General features: G+C 44.7%; 2 protein-coding genes across 2 annotated transcripts; one reads left to right on the forward strand and one right to left on the reverse strand.

The window, feature by feature from the left end:
• On the forward strand, positions 1–25,460 carry itga3b (integrin, alpha 3b). Its single transcript, XM_062474042.1, has 26 exons — positions 1–343; positions 12,222–12,352; positions 13,380–13,462; positions 13,879–14,128; positions 14,595–14,684; positions 14,968–15,169; positions 15,950–16,143; positions 16,623–16,711; positions 18,396–18,529; positions 18,681–18,770; positions 18,946–19,013; positions 19,126–19,268; positions 19,498–19,644; positions 19,732–19,829; positions 19,966–20,134; positions 20,256–20,330; positions 20,435–20,514; positions 20,616–20,693; positions 20,803–20,905; positions 21,209–21,385; positions 21,589–21,711; positions 22,001–22,114; positions 22,205–22,303; positions 22,408–22,533; positions 22,711–22,864; positions 23,237–25,460. The coding sequence occupies exons 1-25, from the start codon at positions 168–170 to the stop codon at positions 22,819–22,821; spliced, it is 3,150 nt and encodes a 1,049-aa protein (XP_062330026.1). The 5' UTR covers positions 1–167; the 3' UTR covers positions 22,822–22,864; positions 23,237–25,460.
• Positions 16,911–18,225, reverse strand: LOC134030756 (intelectin-like). The gene has a single exon (XM_062474043.1). The coding sequence runs from the start codon at positions 18,171–18,173 to the stop codon at positions 17,154–17,156; it is 1,020 nt and encodes a 339-aa protein (XP_062330027.1). The 5' UTR covers positions 18,174–18,225; the 3' UTR covers positions 16,911–17,153.
• Positions 25,461–25,484: the final 24 nt, after the last annotated feature.

Here is a 25,484-nt window from a genome sequence, read left to right on the forward strand (position 1 = left end):
GCCAGCCACCGGCACCTTAGCAGACGTTCACAGAATTAGAGAGGAGAGACGTTTCTAAATGGAGTGCGCACTGTGAATCCTACCTGGGAAACCTAGGTGCAGGGAAAATATTTTACACTCCCGCTTCAGACTGTGGAGCAGCGGGAACTAGTCTGCGAGGAATAAACATGGCCCCAGATATATTACTCCGTGGAGTCTTGACGTTATTATTTGTGACTTCAACCTGCTTTGGATTTAATATTGACGAGCGGTTCCCAGTCATCAAAGAAGGAAAAACCACTGGCAGTTTATTTGGATTCTCCGTAGCTTTGCATTATCAGACACAAGGCTCGAAGCAATACCTGTGAGTATCACGGTGCATCTATTGAACGTAATTTGTTAAGTGTCTAGACGAAGATGTGGGGGTTTAGACGTGGTTTATGTATTAACGTAGTATAGTTTGCAAATATTAGCTTTTGAAACTCGGATCTACTACTACTACTTTCGCCAATTAGATTTTAAAAAGGTTCCGGGAATCTTTTCTAAAGTTCTAATGGTGACATCATCAGCAGTATATTGCTGTCCATTGCAAACCGGTATTATAAACCACTGTAGATCCGTGCCGCAACTTCTCAATTATGCATAAAAACTATCCCACAAGTCGCACACCTGTCACATCAAACTGTCTTCCTTCGACAATTTTCGGCGCTTTACATCGATGCTGCTACCCAATCTGACCATGATGAGGGCTCGGTTTAGGAGTTCTCCGTTAGATACAATAAAAACATGTATTCTTGGATTCTAAAGTTCAAAGACGCCGAAATACATCGAGCTACTGTCTGTGCCTTTGCTACCTGATGGCTACGCAATTCATGAAATAGTATGCGCCGGTAACGTTAGTTTTTTGTGTGTAGAAAGAGTGTAGCCTACGTGTATTGGTTGAAGGTGTGGAGGGTAGATTGCGTTAAAACAAAACTTTACCTTCACTTTTACCTAAGATATTCATAATCCGTTTATGCCTATTAAATACACAGCGTCTCATTGCCTTTAACCTTTCTTCATGCGTCAAAACATTCATAAAATGTGTGCCAGTGTTTTAGTTTGTTACATAACTAAAGGCCACAGAACATAGCCCAAGACAGAACATTTAAATTAAAGAGGATGTGTTTGCAGAAAGCAAAGCATTTTTTATGTATGCTATCTTACGCGGAATCTCCTATGTGTCTCTTTCTGGCTGGCTTAAGCCATGCCATAACTTATTCCACTCGATTGATCAATGGCAGCGTAAGAAAACAAAGCAATGTTTCATAGGTATGGTAGTAGTCTTGGATAGAAGATTTGTAACCAAAAGGACTTGTGTAGACTTCTCACTATAAATGTCTGTTGTGCTCTCTGTGCTGGGCTGTTCGCTGCAGGATAAACAGGTGGGCCAGGTGATCATACATTACAGCCTCCACTTCCAAGGTTCTTGGTTTGTGTGCTCCAAAGGGATCATATACCTCACTAAATGTACCCCTGAGGGGTAATATGTCTTAGGGAAGGGACTCTATACTCGATTGCAGACTTAGAAGAGAATCCCAGAGGAAATGTTTCCTTATACTCACTGCTCTTGTAGGTAGGCTGGGTGCTTATACTGTGTTTCACAATAAGATGGTCACTGGGCAGTAATTTGTGCAGTTTGTTATTGTCTATAAGGGCATTCTTGCCCATATATCTGTATGTTACATACAGATATGTATGTAACATATATCTTGCCCTTATATCTGTATGTTACATGAATACAAATGTGTTCTTCTAAGATCTTACCTCCCAGTAGGCTTGAAAGATCTTTGAACTATGTGGAATCTCACTGGTAGGAGACCACTAGGACTACAGTACGTCAGTACATAATTGAGGATTTCCTTTGCCCACATCTTCCTGTTTCATCAATGAGCAGATTATACGTTCATTGCGTTTGGTGTTTCCCGGTCAATGTTTTGTCATGGAGAATTGCCCATTTAATTGCCTACATGAGTTAGGCAGGAAAGAAAACTACAAACTAAGCTCCTCTTCCTGTGATGTAATCATGGACTTGAGAAGAAGAGTAGGGGAGTTACCGTTTTACAATAACTCTAACCCTCCCCAAAAATATATTCCTAATAAAATAGCAGAACAATGTATTAATCTGAGACTTCTTAGTCAGGGATATGGATTGTCCAGCTGACACTTGCTCGATGTGCCATACTGGCCCTGTCCCCAGTGAGATGGTGTCACTGTCCACAAGCTGCAACCTAAGAAGGGGACCACATGGTCATGATGATGAGACAGGGGACCTAGGGGACCTGGGGACATACTGAGAGACTCAAACCTTTCTGAAGATGAAAGAGTGTGAGTGAGAGTGCCCTTAGCACCTGAACTCCAACATGTCAACATCTTTATTTATTTGTATTATTACAATTCTTCTACAGTCTAGCAGTAACCTTAAATGTAATGTTGGCTATGCTGCTAAATGTTTTGACCTATGAATTTACTTGGAAACTACTTAGATATATCTGTAAGTTTTTATATTTACTGTTTTTCATAGTTCAGTTAACCAGATATTTTGTGTGAAAAGGCAGCATGTATTAGTGAACCGATAGTGTACGCAGTATACGATGTAACCCAACATGCAATGCTATGGTGGCTAGTTTTGTATCGTATCGGCCTGTCTCAAGAGACAGAAGAATGTGCTGACTTATGTTTGAGTTAGGGGGATTTATCTGTGTTGTCTGCTGTCTGTATTCCGTATTCCTTTAATGCTGTTTTTGTCTTGTTTCACCACAGTAAGGGTTGACCACAAGTCTGCTCGTTACATTTCTCCATTGTAGAGGGACGGAGAATGAGTGTGAAAAATGATTTTAAGGGTTCTATAAACCAGGCATAGCTTGTACAATGTTTATTTATGTATAGTTTTTGTCTGTATGCATGTCTGACAGAGTTGAAGATTGGAGCTGTAAAAAAAGTTTTTACTGGTGCAATAAACCAGAGCTGGGATTGTTTTGGCATGGAGAGTGCCATTATACAATTTGAATGATTCCAGAACAGAATACTCCAGCTCAATGTCTGACAACTATGGGGAGGAAAGGGGTTAGTTCCTGTACAAAACCCATAGCCTTCATGATCCAGACAAGCTAGCACCTTGCTCATGCAATATCTGTACCTGGTCATTTGAACATGACATCCCTCTCTCTCTCCCCCTCCACTCCACTCCTCTCTTCTTTTCCCTTCCTCCCATTTTTTTGTGGAAGGTCTATTGGGTGTTTTGTTCTTTATTGGACCAGGAGAGGAGGGACAAGGCTGTCAGCTGGCCTCTTATTGGTTCTTCCAGGCCCCTGACTCGGTGGTATGCATGGAATGTTTCACTCTTGCCTGCACACTCGCGACCTGCCAGGTTGCAGGTTGGGACAGGACTAAAAGCGAGGAGATTGAACGCATCCCTCTTTTCTGCTACTAAATGTATCTTGTATGCATCCAATTCAAACCTCAACAGGTCATAAAAAAGCCGATCTGTCTCTTTTCAACACAGACTCACATTTATGATTCACTGTGTTCCTGAATTGGGTAATCAAGAGTCCATTAATCCTTGGACTCAGACATATTTAATCAGAGTTGAGAGGTGCAGCTTCATCAGCTCATCCCTGTCTGGGGGCTGTGGCCCAACACCATGATATCCTGCCTTTCATTTAATGGGGTCCTCCCCTTTCTCCACAGAGGTGTAGATTAGATTGGCTGTCAGTGGTTTGATAGACACACACACACACACACACACACACACACACACAGAGTGGCTGCCGCTGCAGTAACAAGTCTCCTAGCTTTGTCCCTTTACAAGAGACTGAATTTTCATGCAAAACTCCAGACAGAGATTTCCCCCCTCATACTGTTGATTCCCGAAAAACCCAGTAACTACATTCACTAACAAAGGAATTAGGACAGAAGAATTCCCAATGTGATTATGAATAACAAAGCATAGTCCCCTCGATAACATAAAAGAGATGGCCAGGACGGGTTAGTTGGACTTGGCTCCAGTCCAGCATTCCACGTCCATATCTGCATCCTTGGCTTTTGAGTAAGCCCTTTTCAAAAGCACTAGCATCATGCCATAATGACACGCCTTTGTGATAAGAAGCCTGTGTTGTCCATTAGGCCCTTAAACATACAAACTGTATGCCAAGAGTCACACCGCATAGGCAGTGGTTCATTGATAAATCTCTGTGACAAAGAGCTGTAGTACTTAAGTTTTGTTTTAGGATAATATGTATGTACTTTGTGTTTTTAAAGGTGTTTTAATGCATACAGGATGGCCTACCGCGTGCTGCAGCACATCTTTCTGATTTTATTAGCATTTATTTATTTATTTTTACTTTACGTAGATGTCATAACAGCTATGCTCTGTAGAAGTTACTGAAAATGGTTAGTGCTGAGTCATTGGTGCTGTCTGCTAGAAATTGGATCAAAGCCTATGGTGCATTAATTAATCGTTGTTCTTCTTTTTGTTAGTCTGCTGTTTTTGTGCATTAGCTCTGAAATAATCCATAGCTCTCAGTGTATAGGGCCATTGCCAATGATGTTGCCAAGTGAAGTTTCAGCACAATCTGAGCAACGCTGAACATATAACAAAGTGCAGTTGATAGCTTTGTCTGAATTATTTTCTGTGTCTCTTTTACCGCCCTCCTTTAGCAGTTACAACCTTTTTACAGAATTTTTCAAAGAACATATACATTTCTGCTAGTTTTAAGATCGTTCATGGTGTGATCATGACCCCTAACCAATCCCCACTAGCCTGCGTCACTTATCTTAGCCTCTGTCCCATTAGCATGACTGACAAGTTCCAATAACGTGTTGAAATCAACCTCAGCATGATCCCAGGCTTTCCCCTAAAACAGCCATGGAGACTCACCCCAGAGGGCCTTTCACTAGGAAACACCTGCAGGGAAGACAACTTCTCACCAAACAAAACAGGAACACTTCCTTTGTCTGCTATGGCGGTACAAACTCACCGAAACAGCATGGCGGATGAACTTGTAATGTTACCTCAGGGCTAATGAAGGTATGGTCGCCAAGGGAGCAACATGCTATCTCACTTTCCCCATGTCATATTTCATTTTTGACGGTCATTTGATAGCGAGGTATACGTTTACCTTTGGTATGCATGTCTCTTGGCACTAACATTGTATTGGGGAATACTTAAGATGTGGTAAGAGCTTCTGTAAACGATGTCACCGGCTCGTCAATTAATCTTCCTCCCAATCTGCCCATCTTGGCACGAGTGTGCAGTATTTATACTTGGAGTGAGTTTAACCAATTAAACTCAGTTACACTCACTCACTCACACCCCCCCCCCCCACCCAAATATAGATTTGGTAGATTACCTTAGCAAACATGCTAAAAGGTTGTTAGCAGAACATCAACTGTCAGCAACTGTCAAGACAACACTTAACAAACCCCCTGCTGTCCAACCTGTAACCTTATATGGGGAGAGCCAAGCGGGGTCAGGACAGTGGAGATAATCTCAGGGCTAGTCTGTTGTAAATTCCACTTTTTACAGCTCCGTGAGGGAAGTGTTTCAGTTGGAAACCCACTGCTCTGGTTAGCTCAACGAGAACCACTGACTTTGCTGCCTTGTAAAGATTGGTCGATTTGGGGCCAAAGTTCTCCCGGGCCACACAGAAATGTGTTTACGGATTCCCCAGATGTGTATGTGTGTGTGTGTGTGTGTGTGTGTGTGTGTGTGTGTGGGTGGGTGGGAGTGTGTGTGATCTGGAGCCAAGGGTACAGTATACTAATGTGGTGTGTACGTAGAGAGACCCAGTGTGTTCAGTAAAAGATCCACCCTATACTATGACATCACTCACACAAAGCGCCCTGTGTGGGGAACAGTGCAATAATCTCAAGGCTTTAGTGTCACTGAGTACAGTGCTATTCGACTGCTATCAGTTATTTACTTATTTGCCACCAGTCTGAATGAGTTTGTTCTGTTTTCACTGATTACTCCCCAAGGCAGATGGTGGTCCTCAAACAGGATGTTTGTCATGTTGAGATGCCCCTGACAGCTTTCGTGTGTGTGTGTGTGTGTTTCCACCTGTATGTGCTTGCTTGTGTGTGTGCTTGTGTGTGTGCTTGTGTGTACACAGGGACCAGAAGTTTCTTCCAGAGTTGTTCAGGCTGGCTGGTAATTTCCTGTGTACATGGTGAAAATGTACAGTATTACTTTCGTTTTTTGTTTTCTCTAGAATTAAGTGGCCTCCTTTTGCTGTAGAGTTACTATTGATCCTAATGATGCATGGATATGCTTCCTGTGTGTCCAAGGGTTTTCTGGAATTCATTCTAAAATGTCTGACACCATTGTGAGGCGGATCTGTGTTTGACCAGTACTACAACGTGAAAAGTAAGTACGTCTGTGGAGACTAAAGCAGTGAGAGGGGAAAAGCAAACAAAGGCCTAGCTCGTTCTCCCCACAGGTCGTTTACTATGGCAGTCTGTCAGGCCAGAGACATTGTGGAGTAATCTAGAGAACATTTTGAGTCCATTTTGAGCTACTAAAACTGGTAGTTCTGTGGTGGAATTCAAATTGATCATATCCTATGAGATATGGTCTACTTGTTTTGTTTGGGGTTGTGGAATTGCAGTTTAGCCTCAAGCTGTCCTCAAAATTGCCTTTCAGTGGTTCAGTAGGTGTGTCTGAGTGGTTCACCACCAACCGCCATTCACCTGCTGATCATGCATGCAGTAATGAACTAACACGAGGTGAATGTTGGGTCTATTGAATGAAGCACTCTTGTTCTCCAATATGGTCAACTAAATACAAAGCTCATAGTTATCATAATGGGTGTCTGATCATCTTTGGGGTCAGAAGGCCCTTCAAAGATTTAATGTAAATGCTATCTCCAACAAGTTATTTTAAATTCTTGCTAAATAATCTGTGAAAGGTTTGATTGATTGGTCTACTGTTCTAAGTAGTAATGTTCTTTTAATATTCAACCTAAGAAATTAACCTAAGAAATTAACAGTTAAAAACAGTTAAAATCTGAAACCTCTTGTTTTGGACTTGAATGTTCTTGCACTGAGCTACACCCATCCCATCACACAGTTCCAAGGCCTCCCAATGCAGGCAAGGCACACAGTGTGTCCCAGATGGTGAATAATGTTGTTGGCATGTCTGTGACAACCACATTTCAACTGAAGCAGGTGGTCAAACTGCAGCCCCCTTCTCTATGTTTGTGTTTGACTCATCTGCCAGCTATGTGCGTGTGCACACAGCAGGTGAAAACAGATAGGTGTGCTCACGCTGAATGGTCTGATAGCAATGTGTGCTCGAGGAGAAGGTATTCTGTAAGCTGTATTGTAGACAGTAAGAGTCCAGAAATAGTTTATTTCTGAAGATAAAGACTTCAAACTTCAAAACGACCTATCTAAGGACAAGTGAAAAGCAATTTTTTATATCAGTATCAGCCAAATCAGTCACCTAAAACAAATGAAGTGAGAGAATGTTAATGATTCATTCCCAGAGTTCATGGTCTAGTTCGAGACCTTCCCTTTGTCTTTGAGGACTACCGTTCTCCAGTAACATTCAATCACCAGTTCCTGTTTGAAATCCCTATTCTCATGACATGCAGTATTAGACATATTGTCCTCTTTCAAAGTAGCTGTTACACCATTACAAAGGCATAACTTAATTGTGTACCATGGTCGCCCTAGTTCTAATGCTAAATTGAATCTGAAAATTGAGTCGCTACCTTCAATATTACCCCCATCTATTAGCTTAGCAAGTCTAATTGGCTCAAGTGCAGAGGTTTTCCAGGAATCGATGTGGTCGTTCATATAATGTAATTGATTTATTCGCTAGTCTTGGGCTTCCCACTGGTGAAGTGCAGGTAAGGCATGCTGCTTGTCCAACACGGTGTCTATTTGTTTCATTTTGTGTAGTCTCCCCTTGGGACTGTACTGTATCTTGTCTACACCAGTTGCATTTGTGCATGATCAGCATTGGCTACCAGTGGTTTTCCGATGGACTCCGTTTCCCATGAGCACTCTGGTGTTCCACCCCCACAGCAGCATACTCCCGTGACAAATCAGTGCCCTCTTGAGCTTATCTGGGCAGGTGATCAATCACCGGTAGAGTGTACCCACATACACGTGCAAACACACACACACACACACAGGCAGGCGTATACGTCTCTTTCTAACATACCGCTCACACTTTCTCTCTCAGACACGCACACACTCTCTCACACTCACACCTCCAGGGGTTTTTGGCAGGACGCCAGCTGGACTGATGGCCATCGTCTGTCTGCAGCAGCCCTGGGTCATGCCTTATCACTGAGCTGTTTAGACTGGAGATAGATGGAGATGGATGTTCCCCGGCTCAGACTATGCCCTCTCTTTCACTCTCCATAAGGGTTGCTGCACATTGTCTCTTAACTGCTTGTCATTGTTAAATCTCTTTATTATCTTTTGAGGACAGGGCTGTTGGAAGGATATTCCCCAGGTGGGAACGAAAGAATACGGTCTCTGTCTCGGTTTGTAAGACGGGAGACTGTTGCATGTGTCCGCAGTGCGGAGGTGTCTGAGAGACCGATGAGCGTCTCTGTAAACTCAAACAAGTCCTCCTCTCACACAGAAAATCGGAATATCAGTTATTAAATGTTACTGTGTATACAACAGTCTTTATGCTGTTGTCCAACAACACTTTTCTCCCCTGCATTTCATATCCTTCAATCCGTCTGCTTCTCTCTCCAATGTGCGGGTCCTACCCCTGCACCCACACGTTCTCTCTCTCTCTCTCTCTCTCTCTCTCTCTCTCTCTCTCTCTCTCTCTCTCTCTCTCTCTCTCTCTCTCTCTCTCTCTCTCTCTCTCTCTCTCTCTCTCTCTCTCTCTCTCTCTCTCTCTCTCTCTCTCTCTCTCTCTCACGCTTGCTCTCTCTCTCACTCTTTCTCTCTCTGATACTACCGGGCTCTTACTTTAATTAAGGGCTTTTTGTTTAGTGTGTCTGGCATGAAATAGGGTAGTTTATGACTTGGCAGGTTTGTAAAGAAAATGTCACATCCTAGTTCAACAAGGACACAATTTAGATCCTATTTTGTTTCTTAAGCAAATATAGAAGAACGTAACAATGCACCTTGTGGGTGTGAGCAATCGCAAATGTTTGGTTTAGCTCGGCTAGCTGGTTGAGAGGGGCGAATTTCAACATGTTCTCTGAGTAGGAATGCAGCCCCCCAGCTCCTTGTTCCTGACTCAGAGAGGATTCAGAGAGTTTATTGGAAGGTGATGAGCAGAGTGGGAGACATGGGCTCGCATTGTTTAATCTGGAATGAGAACATATCAGCGTGTGAAGGTCAAACAGGAGAATGTGCCATTGTTGTTTAGTTTAGCTGCAATCTCAAGAGAACCCAATTAACATGTACTGCTCTTTGCTAGGGTGTTGAACATTTACACAGTTGTTCTGGTTGAAATATAATCTTCTACTGAGGATTTCTCACATTGTATATTACTAACTCTGTGGGTGTCTCTCAAATGAACATAATTGTCCTAATTTCCTTCCAAGAAATTTGAGCCACGAACAGCAGTTAGTGTTTTATTGTTGACAGGGGTTAAGTTGCTGCAACAAACATTTTCCCTACTTGGGCCCCGAGAAACAAAGAGATGGGACTTTTCTGTGTGTAAACCAGGTCAAACTGAACCAGTATTGTTGTGAGGTGTGTAACGAAAATCCATTAGGCTGCCAAGACCTAGCTTGCCTCCCACTGCCCAGATCAGCTTTTCAGCCTTAGTGCTCCAATTCCTCATAGCTTCACACAGCAAAATTGGGTCTGGGTGCAGTTTTGTTGATTTGATCACAATAGGTTCACCCTGGCTCTTCTATAACCCTGGATATTACCCAGTATAATCTCTGATTGTGTTCATTTCCCACAATAATAGCCTAACTCCTTAACTCCTTGTTCTGAGCCACTAGGTACAGGTTTTTACCATTGATTAACTCTTTGGGTGGCCATGACTTTTGATTGAGTGACTATGCATTCAGGTAAGCCTCTGTACACACACACACACACACACACACAAACATTCCTCACATTGACACGCTCAGACACACATATCAGATTACAAAGTAGACTTCCTTGTCTCGTACTGTAGGTCTGAAAACCAAATCTTGGTGGCCTTGATTCCCTCCATATCTGTCAGTGTTTCAGCCACTCCAAACATCTGTGGAATCTCAGATAGTCTATTACTGAGTGATCACAAGAGCCAAGGCCGCTCTATCACCAATTGGAGCCACAATGTTTCAGTCATAACCATAGGAAATACATGGCGTGGTGTGCCACTGAAAGGCCATTTGGGCTCTAGCTGTTTGTCATCACCTTGACAAGGTAATTGATCAATGGCTGGGGAGGCCTCTCTGGAGAAAATGAGGATAATTGTCCTTTGGTTTGAAATGATGCGCTCATATGGCTGGAGTGTGTTAGTAGCATGTTCCTGCTAGCTGGCCTGTTCCTGTAGGAACAGGCCAGCTCTTCTTACTGTAGAGGTGTCCTTTTTGTCTGCTAAAAGAAGATGAAATTAACTCATCCAGACAAGTTCCTCACATCTCTCTCAGGTGCAGCTTATCAAATGGTTATTATCGAATGGTTACAGTTGAAGTTTTGGAATGGAGTCATCTGATCCTGGATCTGTTACTAGGGTTGACTTCTTCAATCAGTCTCCTTGAATCCAGACTAGAGAGCAGAGATTACACTTCACAGTCTGTTGAGGTTAATGTTTATACTGCATGGCAGGGGAAAGACCATATATAGGCATACTGGTGTGTTCTAGCTAGTACTGTATAGTTAGGTATTGATTCATCTTCTTCTGTGGTGTGGGCTTGAATAAACACTGCATGAGACGGGCAGTGCCAGGCACGCTGCTTCCAATCTGCTCCCAAATACACCCTCCTTCACTCTACAAGGTGCACACTCAGTTTAGGTATGGCTCACCAAGTTCAAGATATGAATCAAGATAAAAAAGTTTACGTAATTTTTTTGTCTGACTTTTTTGGAATATTCAACTGGCTGGTCTCAAACTCCCTCAAATACTTTTGAGGGAGTTTCAAGGCAAGAAACACGTCTCCAAGCTTAATATAACTTACTTCAGAAACCTCTATCGCTTTCAGTTATTAAGGAAGGTTGTGTTTCGTCCATGCAGCCTCTGTCTGTGTTTATTCTTCGAAGTATGGCCTCAAGGCACCAAAAACACTTTGACTCACTTTGTGTGACTGACGTCAATGAGAACAAAGGGGAATTTGACATAATTTTCTGTACTAGACAATGGAAAAGTACAATTTAGATTTGAGCAGATTTTATAGACTGCTGCAAATTTGATCTTTGAATAAAGAACTGTGACAGTATGTCCTTCAGGTTTTATCTTCCATGGACCCCATAATATCATACCACTGACTGTCCCTACATGCTCACACTCATCAACAGAGGCTAATATATCTGTCTACACACTTCACACCAGCCTCAGGACCTGCCTGCTGTATCGTGTACCTGCTTCAGAGTTCACCATGTCAGGAGATTTAGTCATTTAGCAGACACTCTTATCCAGAGCGATTTACAGTGAGTACAGGGACATTCCCCCCAGGGCAAGTAGGGTGAAGTGCCTTGCCCAAGGACACAACGTCATTATGCACGGCCAGGAATCGAACCGCCAACCTTCTGATTAATAGCCCGATTCCTTAACTGCTCAGCCATCAGACAGGCCTGGAGCGGGAGAGAGTGAGCAAGTGGCTTAGTAGCCTGGGTTGACTCCCTAACCTGGCATCAGGTCCAGTCTTGTCTTGGTTAATGCCCCCATTCCCCCCGCTCTCTCATCTCTGCACTCAAGAGGCTGCCTCTGTTCTGCCTCTGCCTTGGGGGTTCAGAGGTCAGCTCGTGTCGCTCTCTCTCAGGTTAAGACCCTTGTTATGATGAGGCGGATGGTTGACTGCTGACCACATCTGACTTACTGTGTACGGATAAGAGAATTGTCCTTACGCCTGTCGTCATCAGAATTAATAGTGGGATGCCAAATGGTACTAATCAATCATGGGAGATATGTCAGTGATTTACAACCGATATTTCAGATATAGTTGTTGTGTGGTGTTGTGGGGACAGGAAATGTAACGGGTCTAATTTGATCCTGTCTGCCTGTCTGTCTGCTTGCCTGTCTGTCTGCTTGCCTGTCTGTCTGCTTGCCTGTCTGTCTGCCCCAGCCTCCTAGCAGGAGCCCCTAAGGAGAAGGCTCTGTCGCAGCTGAAGAACGTCAACGAGACAGGTGCCATCTACTCCTGCCCCATCAACACAGATACCTCTGACTGCTCCAGGATGGATCTGGTCAGCTCAAGTAAGCCACGACCATGACTAGAATGACCTTTGACCCCCGTCACAACATGAATCCTCCGTTTTTTCATTAACAACTGTAAAGTAGCTTATACAGAAATAGAGTTGTGGCCACTATTTATGTTAATATATGATAATAATCATAATAATAGATTCCTTTCTTGTGTCTAAAATGAACCACCCCAGTGACCCATATTTTATATCCAGGCCTTGATATCTCCAATCTAATCTAGAGCCTGGCTGTTACTTCCTCTCTGCTCAGAAGCTTCAGTATCAAATGATCACAAAGGCACCCCCCCCCCCCTCCCATGGCTAAGCTGTTCGAGTGTCTCAGTCAGCCCTGAAAGGCATGTTCCAGATGGGACTGAGGGAGCAGCCTTCGTAATTAAACTTTATTATGGGTAGACTCACCACTGTGTGGTGGGTTCCCAGGGCTGCTTCCCTCGGAGGCAGAAAGTAAGAAAGATAATAACGGATTTACGTTTTGATGTCAGGGAATTGGTGCTGTCACAGAGTATTTTTGCGGTGAGCGCCAAGTTGGGACTTTATCCACAACGGTTTAAACTGTCATCTTCGATGCTTGGCTGTCCTGCTTTCCTGACGGTCCTCATGACCGTTAATGATGATGGTGGGGATGTTTTTGTTCTTCCCTGAAAACATACTATCAGAAATAACAGTGTCATGTTATCACTTCTCTGCATGTCTACACATTTATAACTGTTAAACGTGAACATTACAACTTTTATTTACAAAAAGACATTGCCAAACATTACAATATTATGAAAAATTGTTCATATGTCCAACTTTTCCAAATGAAACATCACATCACCAATACATCACCAACATAAAAAAACACAAATTCTCATCTGCTGATGATGACAGCATCCTTCAAAAAGATACAGAATCAACTGTATTCTGCAGTACTAGCAAGTCCGCACGCAGCTTCCCTCAACAAACACAAACTCCCCCTAAACGCCCACGCATGCATGTTCCTTGGTGCCCCCTGTGAACACCTCTCCCTCCACACACAGCCGACCCCTCCGAGATGGTGGAGGGCATGTGGCTTGGCGTGACGGTTGCCAGCCAGAGAAAGAAAGACGGGGGACGCGTGCTGGTGAGAACCCTTTACACATTTACATTTACATTTAGTCATTTAGCAGACGCTCTTATCCAGAGCGACTTACAGTAAGTACAGGGACATTCTCCCCGAGGCAAGTAGGGTAAAGTGCCTTGCCCAAGGACACAACGTCAATTTGCACGGCCGGGAATCGAACCTGCAACCTTCTGATTAATAGTCCGATTCCCTAACTGCTCAGCCACCTGACTCCCTACACCCCCTGTCCAATCCCTGTGCTGAGGGTTGAAAGACAGAAATGTTATAGGCTTTAGATACTGCACTGTGATATGGTTTGATATGCTTTATGTCAGTGGTTGTAGCTATGCCCTCTGTTAGATCTACTTAATGTTTGTGGCTGTTGCTGTACCTCTGTTAGATGTGTCAGTGACGGTTGCTCTGCCTCTGGGGTGCAGGCGTGTGGTCACCGCTACGTTAAGATGGTGGGAGGCGCCCCGGAGGAGCACAGGCGCATGGTGGGAAAGTGCTACGTCAGGGGGAACGACCTGACCTTTGACCCCAGAGACGGGTGGCAGACCTACAACTACGAGGTGTGCAACTCCAACTACAACGAGAAGAGCGAGGGCTTGTGCAGCATGGGCATGTCCGCAGGCATCACGGACACCGACGTCTACATCGGCACTGTGGGAAGCTACACGTGGCAAGGTGCGCACCGGGAGAATGACATGAAAATGTGTAGACGGATGCATAGACGGATGCATAGACGGATGTATAGACGGATGCATAGACGGATGCATAGACGGATGCATAGACGGATGCATAGACGGATGCATAGACGGATGCATAGACGGATGCATAGACGGATGTATAGACGGATGCATAGACGGATGCATAGACGGATGTATAGACGGATGCATAGACGGATGCATAAGCGGATGAATAGACAGATGCATAGACAGATGTATAGACAGATGCATAGACAGATGCATAGACAGATGCATAGACAGATGCATAGACAGATGCATAGACAGATGTATAGACAGATGCATAGACACTCCTACAGACACACCCACGTTCTTATGAGAATTTGAATAAGCCACCTCTTGATTGGTGTGTTTTCTTGTTACTATTTTGTAAAAGTGTGTTTCCATATTTGTTTCTTGTTCTGTAGGGAATGTACACATCACTTGGAGAGACCCTGATCTGGACATCCCCTTGGGCTCAGACTTTGGAGAGCTGACCAGCAGAAACATTTACATGGGTACGTCTTGTTTACTATACTGCAGTACAAGGTTTGACAATCAGACTGTGCTGGTAAACTTGTTCGGTTGAAAACATCCTGTCAAATATAACCACTTCTCATACTGCATAGACTGTACACATACTTCTTCAAATTTCCTATAGAGAGGGAACAAAAATTAGGAACTATCACAGGAAGTCAACATTGACCTTTATGTTAAAATGTTTTTAGTTGTGACCCACTACTACTATCTATGGCTTGTCCCCAGTACCACCGCTGTAACTTGGGCCTGTTTTTACCCCAGGTTATTCTGTCCACGAGGACAAGAACCTGCTGAGTCGAAACGAAGACACGGTGGTAACAGGGTCTCCCAGAGACGAGTCCAAGGGCTCTGTGACTCTGGGGAGGAAGGACACCAGACTGGTTCCTGTGCTCGTCATCCCTGGGGAACAAGTGGGCTCGTACTTCGGGAACAGTCTGGCTGTTGCCGACCTCAACAATGATGAGTAGGTCACCGAATATTTGGGGGAGAATTCATGTCATTCCTTTTTTCTGCATGCCATATTTCAGCCATCTGCTACTTTCTGGCATTAAGTTGCTCATATTATACTACACTATTCTCTCTGACTGGAGAACAGAATGACTAGTTCTTCCTTGCATGCTGTTTTTTGATTATTTCAACCAATACATCATACGTTACCTGGACGACTCCCACTCTGGCCCGCCTGACGATGAAGAATTTATGGATTTTTAGCCTCTTTTCACCACACCAGAGATTCACTTTATATTCTCACCACCAGAGATGAATAAGCGTCATTACATCACAGCTGAGGCATGTCCTCTGTGCCCTCCTTTCAATGCATGAATGAGACGTTAAACATCAGTCTTCATGATCTACCATCACATCAGAGAGCTCGGGTTTAAAGACTGCACCGAGAGAAACACAATATGAAGAAAATACCATTAGAGTAGATACAGATCTGTGATACAGCTGGCCCCAGCTGGAAACATCTAGAACATGAATGAGAGATCCTGCTGTACTGACCTGTTATTAGTTATATTTATTTACATTTAGTCATTTAGCAGACGCTCTTATCCAGAGCGACTTACAATAAGTACAGGGACATTCCCCCCAGGGCAAAGTGCCTTGCCCAAGGACACAACATCATTTGGCACGGCCAGGAATCAAACCGACAACCTTCTGATTAATAGCCCGGTTCCCTAACCGCTCAGCCATCTGACTCCATTACTTATATTTATGTGCTTCTGCCTGCTTTCTGTTCAAGCTGGAACGACCTGATCGTAGGCGCGCCGTTTTACTTTGACCAGAGGAAGGAGAAGGGAGGAGCAGTGTACGTCTATATGAACGAGAACGGATCCTTCCAGGAGAGCCCGACCCTCGTACTGAAGGGCCCCAGGGGGTCTGGGTTCGGCTTCGCTGTGGCAGCCATCGGTGATGTCAACCAAGATGGTTTCCAAGGTAACCTCACTACAGATCTTCACTAGAATAACGACAGCAATATACATAGTCCATTCTACTGCCCATTCGGATAAATGAACTAAAGACCCACTTTAGTGTATGGTAACATAAACTTGGATCAATGATCATCCACTTACTCACTTACTCAATTCAATATTATATATGTGTTAAAGGGTTAACACATATGTAACACACATTAAGTTATCATGTCATGATATCAACTCAATTATTCAAGAGAAGGTTTATTGTAACTTATTTAAGAGAAGGTTCAGCCCTTTTAATCTCACGAAGAAACAAGTTCATTACAAGTGTGCCAGTGTGGTGCTGCCACCTAGTGTTCAGATGAACATCACAGCAAAGTTTACTGATCTTAAAGTGAGTCAGAGATGGGCAGGGCCACACACATTATCCTCAGTTGACTGTTACTGTATGTTGAGCCCAATTCGTTAATTGTAACATTAATCTTATTCATTTTATAGACATTGCTGTTGGGGCACCATTCCATGAAAACGGGGAGGTTTACATATGGATGGGAAGCAAGAAAGGAATTTCAGGGGAAGCCAGTCAGGTATGGACCTTCCTTTCCCATAATGCTCAGCATTCCTCAGACATTCTCAGATCTCACATCTGCAAATGCACAAAATATGATTTAAACAAATTCGTTTTTTTGTCATCTATTCAAACTATAATGTACTACCTCTCTGAGAACCCACATATCACACTGAAGCAGAAGGTGAAAGGTTGAAAGAAAAACACACAACCTCATCTGTGATACAGTCGTTTTTATTCATTTCATAAATCAAAAATATTTTACAGTCCTCAGTAGCAATGACTTAAAACAAGGATGTAACTACATACAGAGGTACCAGAAGTTTGGACTTTGGTAAAATAATTATTCTTGCAAAAACACAAACAATTGCTTAAGTATTGCCCTGCTCCATATGTGTTCCAGAGTTATGATTCACTATGGTTGGGCTTCACTGAATCTCAGACTATGGTTACCGGCCTGCTCATCGGTAGAATAACAGCACAGCTGCCTCGGTGATCGCCTTTGAGGCACTACTGTCCACATTTGTTCCATAGCCATCCCAGTCAAAAGCAGCAAAGTCACCACACTGACGTGGGGCACCTTCAGGGAAATGTCCTCCTCCTCCTATACAGTAGTGCTCAGTATGACATCCGGTTGGCTTGACCCCAGAGCAGATAGCGGAGGCTGCCCTTTCGTTATTTATGGCTCTGAAAGAGATAAATCCGGCCTCAAACCGAGTCCTTGATTGAGGACCATACAATTCACTGGTCGATTGCCTGCTTCCGTAGTCGTACACTACTGGTATGGAGGGTCCTCTGTCACTGCATGACCCAACATTGTACCGTACAGGGTAGCGCTTAAAGAGCTCATACAGGTTCCCCCCATACAAGGTGAGGAAGCGTCTCTCCGTGTGGTAGCGCAGGATGGAGGCCAGGTTCCAGTGGGCCAGAGGTGACCTGTTGGGGACGTGCCACACTGCTACATCTTCAGCCGCTATGTCGTAATAACCAGGGTTCTTAAAGTCATCGGAGGTGGCGCCCTCGGCTGTCCCGAAGGTGGCGGTGTTGGCCCAGTTTCCATCCCCCTCCGGCAGGTTGGGGTTGCTGCCCTGTTGGCTGGACCACCGGTCGCCCACCGTGCACTTTCCGTACATGTTGTTCTCGTGCACGCTCAACACCAGCGTCCAGCCTCCTCCCGCGGTGGTCATGTCACAGAACGTTTGGTACACGGTCCCACTGGTGGTGGTCAGGTAGTACAGGCCATCCTCTTCCTCTGCATATCTCTCCTTGATCTCCTTACAGCTTCTGGCAACATAGTGGGTTCTGTTTCTCAACTTCTCCAAATGAGTAAAGTCTGTCCTTCTCAGGACTGGACTCTCTGAGATTTCGCCGTCCGGTTGTGTTTCGTTGTGTGATTCGGGCTGGAACATCCCGGCACAGGACACCTGCTGGGTCAGCAGCAGAGGAATGACCAGCCGCAGGAGAGTGTTGAAGCTCTTCATATCTACAGTGCACCTGTCGTGTTCGCAGCCACACAAGTCTGTTTTCAGCTTGTTGAAATGTGTCTCCTTATATCTGAGTCCACTCACATTCATGCCACATTTACATGATCCGAGATGTAATTATTATAGAAATCAACGACAGTTACAGTTCCGTTTGGAAGTACCCTGAAGTCAGGTGTTCTGTATTTGTCTTCATTTCATTCTCTTTGCTGCCCCCTGTAGGTTATTAAGGGGAAGTCAGTGAGCAGTGGGTTTCAGACGTTCGGATATTCCATCAATGGGGGTATAGACATGGACGAGAACAGGTACCCGGACATCGTAGTGGGTTCCCTGGACGATCGCATCGCTCTGCTCAGGTGAGGAAGTGGATGAGAGGGGTTAGAGGTTCATGTTTGGTTCTAGGAACTCATATCCCGTCTGGATTGTATGTGCCTGTGTCAAACATCCTGACTAGCCTCCATCTATACTGTAAGCCTTGACAGTTATGTATCTCTTCATCATTTCCAGAGCTCGTCCAGTTATCCACATCTCTAAGAACTTCACGGTGCAGCCAAAGATTGTTGACCCCAAGCAGTGCCCACCTAAGGACAAACCTTGGTGAGAAATATCCTTTAGATTAAATGCTTGAGCATTGAACATTGTACTGAGTAGTACTGAGCATTGTTTGGAATTGTTTGATTGACAAACAAAATAGAATCTATGATAGATTCCTTAAATGTCATTTAACAAGTTTCAAGCAGTAATCCCCTGATGCTCTGTGTTTGTTTCCCAGTATCACAGTGACGGTGTGTTTCTCCTACACGCTCAGCACGGGAAATAAGGACTTGAAGAAGGACGTCAGTGAGTAAACCTGCTTCACGCACGATGACCTCATAGACGTGCAGACACACACACAAACACGCAAAAGCATGCCGACAATAACCGTGTCGTGTCATATTCTCCTGTGTCACAGCTGTGAACTACACAGTGAAGGCAGACATGGACCGTAGGAGCCCCAGGGTTAGATTCCTGGTCAACCAGGATGATTCGTACTCTGACCTCTTGACCTTGCCCTCTCCTACGGCCGTGTGCAGTGTGCTGCAGCTCATCGTCAAGGTAACCGCTCGATAGCTCAAACACGCACACACTCGGACGCACACGACCAGCTCATTCTGTCTCTGAATATTCACGAGAGCACACATGCAGGAGGAACATCATCATTTACATACCCTAATCACCAACTGAGATACTGTAGTATTTTTGGGGAACAATGCTGAATTGGTGCCACTTGCCTATTCATATCTTACACGAGGAGGTAAAAAAACGTTTGCTGTCGTTCCTGCAGGAGAACGTGAGGGACAAACTGGAGCCGGTGGTGTTCTCTCTCAGCATGTCTCTGCATGAGACCAAACCCAAAGCCCGGCGCTCCCTCCAGAACCTTGACTCCTTCCCCATCTTGAGCCACAGGGAGAAGGTCACGGAGAGAACTGAGGTAGGGTCCCTTTCACTCATCGTTTCAATGACCCTCAGGTTCGTTTGGCTACGGGTGACATCTTTGAGTCTCTGTCTTCGTTTTCAGATCCACTTCCAGAAAGAGTGTGGCAAAGACAACAAATGCAGCAGTAACCTTCAGCTAAAGGCTGAGTTTGCTAACGAGGGTAAAACACCTTACCCTAGGTGTGTGGACAGAACTGGAATCACGCGTGCAGAATTAACTCGTAATTTATACAGCTTTTAAGATATTCGAATCTGTCACAAACAAATTCTGTGTGTGTGTTTGTGTCCGTGCGTGCGTGTGGATGTGCGTGTGCAGTAAGGGGAACCTGCAGGTTCTTCAGTATAGCAGTGATGTAAAGAAGGTGATGTTGCTGGTGGAGGTGACCAACACACCCAGCCAGGGGAAGGTTGCAGAGGACGCCCACCAGGCCATGCTGAACATCACCATCCCGGACGTGCTGCGCTACTCTGGATTCAGGGCCCCGGTCTGTCCACACGGGAGCGGCAGAGAGACAGGCCTGATGTTGGCTTGTGTGGATGAAACGTGAAGGGAAGCCAATGTGATGTTAACATTGTGTGTGTGTGTGTGTGTTTGTGTGTGGTTAGGACCTTGATGTAGAATGCAGTGCAGAGGGAACTGTCTTGTGTGAACTGGGCAATCCATTGAGAAGTAATGAGAAGGTAAGAGCAAAGCTGTAACACGACTGTGTAGACATGTGCGAATTGACTTCATATGAAGTACTGTGTGTCTGTTGTGGGATGTGAATCTCTTTGGCCTCTTCCAGGTTTCACTGCTAATCATATTTGAGACTTCGGGTATTACGCTCTACACACAAGAGATTGAGTCCCGCTTACAGCTGTCCACGTAAGTCACTGAAGACAAATAACTACAGTAATACTTTAGCAAACAGACCGGAGTTTCTAGAACACAGAGATGCGTTACATTATTGTTGTTGTTTTTTTCAGGTTGAGTGAACAGAACGACCTGTTCCCTGTACCTGTGGTCATGCTGATTGAGAACACCATCCTGACATCCTTCTCAATGTAAGCCTACACAAATAGCTTTCAGCAGTTATATTTACATATACCTATGCATATTTTTTACTTACTTACTTGCAAAAACAAATCCACATCTCTCTTCTCCGCTGGCCAGAGAACAGCCCCAGGTTCTGACCCAGTTCAGTGGCGAGGTCATGGGGGAGTCAGCCATGAACACCACAAGCGACATTGGCAGTCTTGTGGAGTACACCTTTAAGGTCAGGCATATGTCCACACGTGCAATCCATTTTCGCTGTTTACTTGGTTCTTCAAGTTCTCACTCCTCCAGATAATCAAGTCACACACACTAACAGACTCTTGCCTTTACATTTAGTCATTTAGCAGACACTCTTATCCAGAGCGATACTCTTATCGTTAGAGTTCGATACTAGTAAAAGAGTATCAAAGCTTGTCATGATGCAACCATGCACTTTAGATACCATATCACTGCGTAGTATTGTTTGACAAAGACATACTTGACTTGACGTAACCATGACAGCTTTACTCCTCCCTGCCACCAGGTGAAGGTGTTGGGACAGCCTCTGGGCAGCATGGGGATGCTGGCACTGGAGTTTGATTGGCCGTTGGAGGTGACCAATGGGAAGTGGCTGCTGTACCTGACTGAGATCATCACCAAGGGAACGGCAGAGAGTCGTTGTGTGCCTCCTGAGGACGTAGTCAACTTCCTCAACCTCACTGTGAGTAGTCTTTTTCTTTCTATTTTTCTTTCTCTTTTTCTTTCTTTCTCTTTTTCTTTCTTTCTTTCTTTCTTTCTTTCTCAGATGAACGCTGGTTATTAAAACGCTGTGTTGGGTTTTCCCCTCCACTCCTGTGACCTGTTTCTCCCGTCTTTCCCCTCTCGATCTCTTCCTCCTCCCGGGTCCATATCTCTTCCCCGCAGCTGTCCAACAGAAGAAGCAAGCGGCCGAAGAGGGAGGTGGAGGAAGAGGCCATCCGGCCCCAGATCCTCGAGCCGCAGGCGGCCATCACTGTGCTGTCTCCTCGCAAGGAGTCCTTCCTGCTGGTGAGGGCCCTGGCCCGCAGCACTCACCACCCTTACACAGAGCAAAGAAATGGTGGGATGGATGGTTCGAGGGGTGGATGGATAGATGGATGTGTAGATGGACAAATGGATGTGTGGATTGATGGATGAATGCATGGCTGGCTGGATAGATGTACGGACGGATGGGTAGATGGAGGGGGGGGGGGGTAGAGTAGTGGATTGAGGGACGGGTTAGAGGATTTTAGACATGCGAACAGAGGAATGGAGCAGTCAACATCCACATGAACTGTCCCCCTCTGTGTCTGTGAAGGACTGCTCCCTGAACACAGCCCGCTGTGTGACCTTCACCTGCCCTCTGACCAACATGTCCCAGTCTGCCCAGGTCACAGTCAGGGCACGCGTGTGGAACAGCACCATGCTGGAGGTAAAAGGTCACCGACTGCAGCAGAAACAGTCGGATAACCAATTAATGGACATGTACTGTGATGTGCTGACTGTCGGTGTGTGTGTGTAGGACTATGCCAATTCTTTAAGAGTGACAGTGAAGGGGAAGGCCACTCTGAAGCTGATTACAGACAAACCCACCATAAAGATGAAAGATGAAGCCAGAGAGGTAAGCGAGGAGGATGATGATGATGATGAAGATGATGATGATGATGACAGACGTTACATTTACTGATCATTAATGTTGTTCTTGACCCCCCCCTCCCCCCCTAGTTTGGACTGAACATTGATCCAGTGCTGGGGGAGGAGACCCCCTACGAGGTCCCCATGTGGATCATCATCGTTGCCGCGGTAGCCGGGATCCTGTTGTTGGGGGTCATCAGCCTGATCCTGTGGAAGGTGAGAGGAGGTGACCGTCCTCTGACGTGTCTAGAAACACCCCGCCTTTCATTCCAGGTGTCGACTCTACCACTGTACTGTAGCTACGTGGGTCAAAGAGACTGTTCTAGAACTTGGCTCGTCCTGCGGCATATCTAGCCACCAGTCTAACACCCCCACCCCCTCCCCCTCCCTCAGTGTGGCTTCTTCAGGAGGGCCAGCAGGAGGGAGATGTACGAGGCCAAAGGCCAGAAGGCTGAGATGAAGATCCAGCCCTCTGAAACAGAGAGGCTGACTGAGGACTACTGAGACCAGCAGGCCGCTCACCAGCACAGGCCGCTTGGGCTCCTGGGTAATGAAGTTTATGTGGACCGGGGTGGACTTTTCCCACTTCCTTGTTGCAACGTTTTGTTGTTGTTGAACTAATAGCATTTTTCCTACTTTTCTAGGCTGCGACTAACTTTTATGCTTTCGTTTAGTTTCCTCTTTCTGCTCCACTCCTTGACTAGCTCTGTGTCTTTCAGTCTTCTGGTGGTTGGTTTACTGATTCTGCTGACTGATCCTGACAGATGTTTTCCCGTCTTCTGTTGTCGTTGTGTGTTTCCCTCCTTACTAAACTAACGATTTCTCGGCTCAATATTTAAAAGTGCTACAGTGTTGTGAACCTACAATCCTTAATGCCAGTATGACTAATATTAACACCTGGTTTAAACGTTTCCTACAGCTTGGTTTCTTCAGACGGGCCATCTACTACAGGATCATGCCAAAGTACCACGGAGTCAAGATCCGCCGGGAGGAACGCTACCAGTTAGAGTACCAGTTCAACATGGGCTTCATGCCTGAAGACCCACAGAAGAAGTACTGGGTCACCAACTGGACTGAGATGCAACAATACTACTACTGAACCTCTCAACCACTTCACCGTTGAACCCTGAACTCTTAAACCTGATGAAAGAGAAGAATGGGGTTGTCACAGGTTGGATTTTTACAAACTATGGACCAAACTATTGGTCATTTTGTTAACAAGTCCTAGTACGTTTTCATCAAAACGTGTTTTTTTTCTTGTTCTGAGTGCAATATGCCATTGTTCTATTCTGAGGATCAGGATATTTAAAGTATTTTGGTGAAAGCAGTGTTGTATGTTGTAAAAACATCCCATATTGGTTGTAAATGTATTTTCCATGTGTTATGTACTGTACTTGTATGTACTGGAATAGACATATTGGTGTATATTTTGTTTTATTTTAATTTTTCTAAATTCCTAATGACATTTAGAAGCAGCACCAGATTTTCTCCCAAAAAGGTCAATCCGTTAATTTAAATTTTTTGTGATTGTAAATGTCATTATTTTCTTCTCCTACTATTTACAATTGTGTTCCATGTTGGTTGTAGGTTACGATGTCACACAGACCTAGAATGATGTTTTGGGATATATTTTTAGCAAGTTAAATGCTAAACTAGCAATTGTCATGCATTAACCAATGACAACATAACAACATGAGTGCCTTACAAGTGATCAGCTCAGTATTGATATCTAAATTGATGATGTTGCTACCACATGAGATGCCTGTTTGTAGCTCACAGCCTGGCCGTGAGATAATGAGCACACTGGGGAAGTCTTTATGGAGACCAAGAGTACAGTGGATGAAGAGAAAGATGTTTACACTCCAACTCCCACCACTTCCATTGGTTTTTGATCGATGGAACAGAATCCTGTACATAGAAAAGGCATAGAGAGAGAATGACAGAACGTTGCCACATGATACAGAGTGGTCTGGCCAGCTGCTGTTGCAGATATCCCCTTCTGGAATCACCCCTAAACATTCTTTTTAGGAATAGAATAGCCTAGTCTAGTTAACGTGGTCCATCGCTGGTCCAACATGGTGGTGGGATGGTTGGAGTGCACTTGAATTGTCTGTGGCCAACAGGAGATGTGCTTCACTAAATTATTATTTATTACACTGTACTGTGTGAGTACTGCAGTTAAGTACCTGTGTGGCTTGTTACCATAGTCACCTGAGGGAGTCGCAACACTGGATGAAATATAAAGACCGTCTGCCATGAGATTACATCATTTTGGTGCACAGACACTAATTATGGTGATGTTGAAATCTAAACTCTTGACTCTTTAAAGTAAAGACGTGGATTTAAAATTTGATGAGATTTTGTTGATTTTGATTCGGGCTTGGTTTTCTATATCTAGTTGTAGGTCTCAGAGAAAGACCTGCCTGTTAATGGGCTTCACTGTACCACTGGAAATCACTTAGTCCAGTCTTTGTCTGGAAATCCACTAAGATATACTCAGCTTTACAGTTTGTTACCTTGTGTACGAGCGATACAAGACCGTTGTAATGAATAAATGTTTCCTGATTTGAAATGTGCATTTTTTTTTACATTGCCACACTTTTGTGTTTTGTTTTGTTAATTTTTTGTGTTTCTCTCTTCACTGTGTTTTCGTATGTTTGTACAATTCACGATGCGATCTTGGAAGTCATCCTAGAACAACACGAAGCTCTGAATGACTGGCACCAAGCCCAGCTGCTGCCTCGCCTCTCAGGTAGTCACCTTAGATGCTCTACCTGAGTCACCTGAGGTGCTCTTCCTGAGTCACCTGAGGTGCTCTACCTGAGTCACCTCAGTCACCTGAGGTGCTCTACCTGAGTCACCTCAGTCACCTGAGGTGCTCTACCTGAGTCACCTGAGGTGCTCTACCTGAGTCACCTGAGGTGCTCTACCTGAGTCACCTGAGGTGCTCTACCTGAGTCACCTGAGATGCCTTCGTAGTCTGTGCTCTCGGCTCTACAGACCTTGTACTGACTAAATGAGTTGGGAAGGTGTGGGGGAGGGGCTGCTGCGTCAAGGCACCAGCTCTCCTGTGCTACACTGTGGGTTTCTTTTATACTGTGCTGTTCCAGTGTAATTAAACAGTTTCTAAGAAGTCCATTGTGCTCTGATAGTTGTGTGCTTGTTTG

Source organism: Osmerus eperlanus, chromosome 12 (genome assembly GCF_963692335.1).
Source record: "Osmerus eperlanus chromosome 12, fOsmEpe2.1, whole genome shotgun sequence".
Classification (NCBI taxonomy): domain Eukaryota; kingdom Metazoa; phylum Chordata; class Actinopteri; order Osmeriformes; family Osmeridae; genus Osmerus; species Osmerus eperlanus.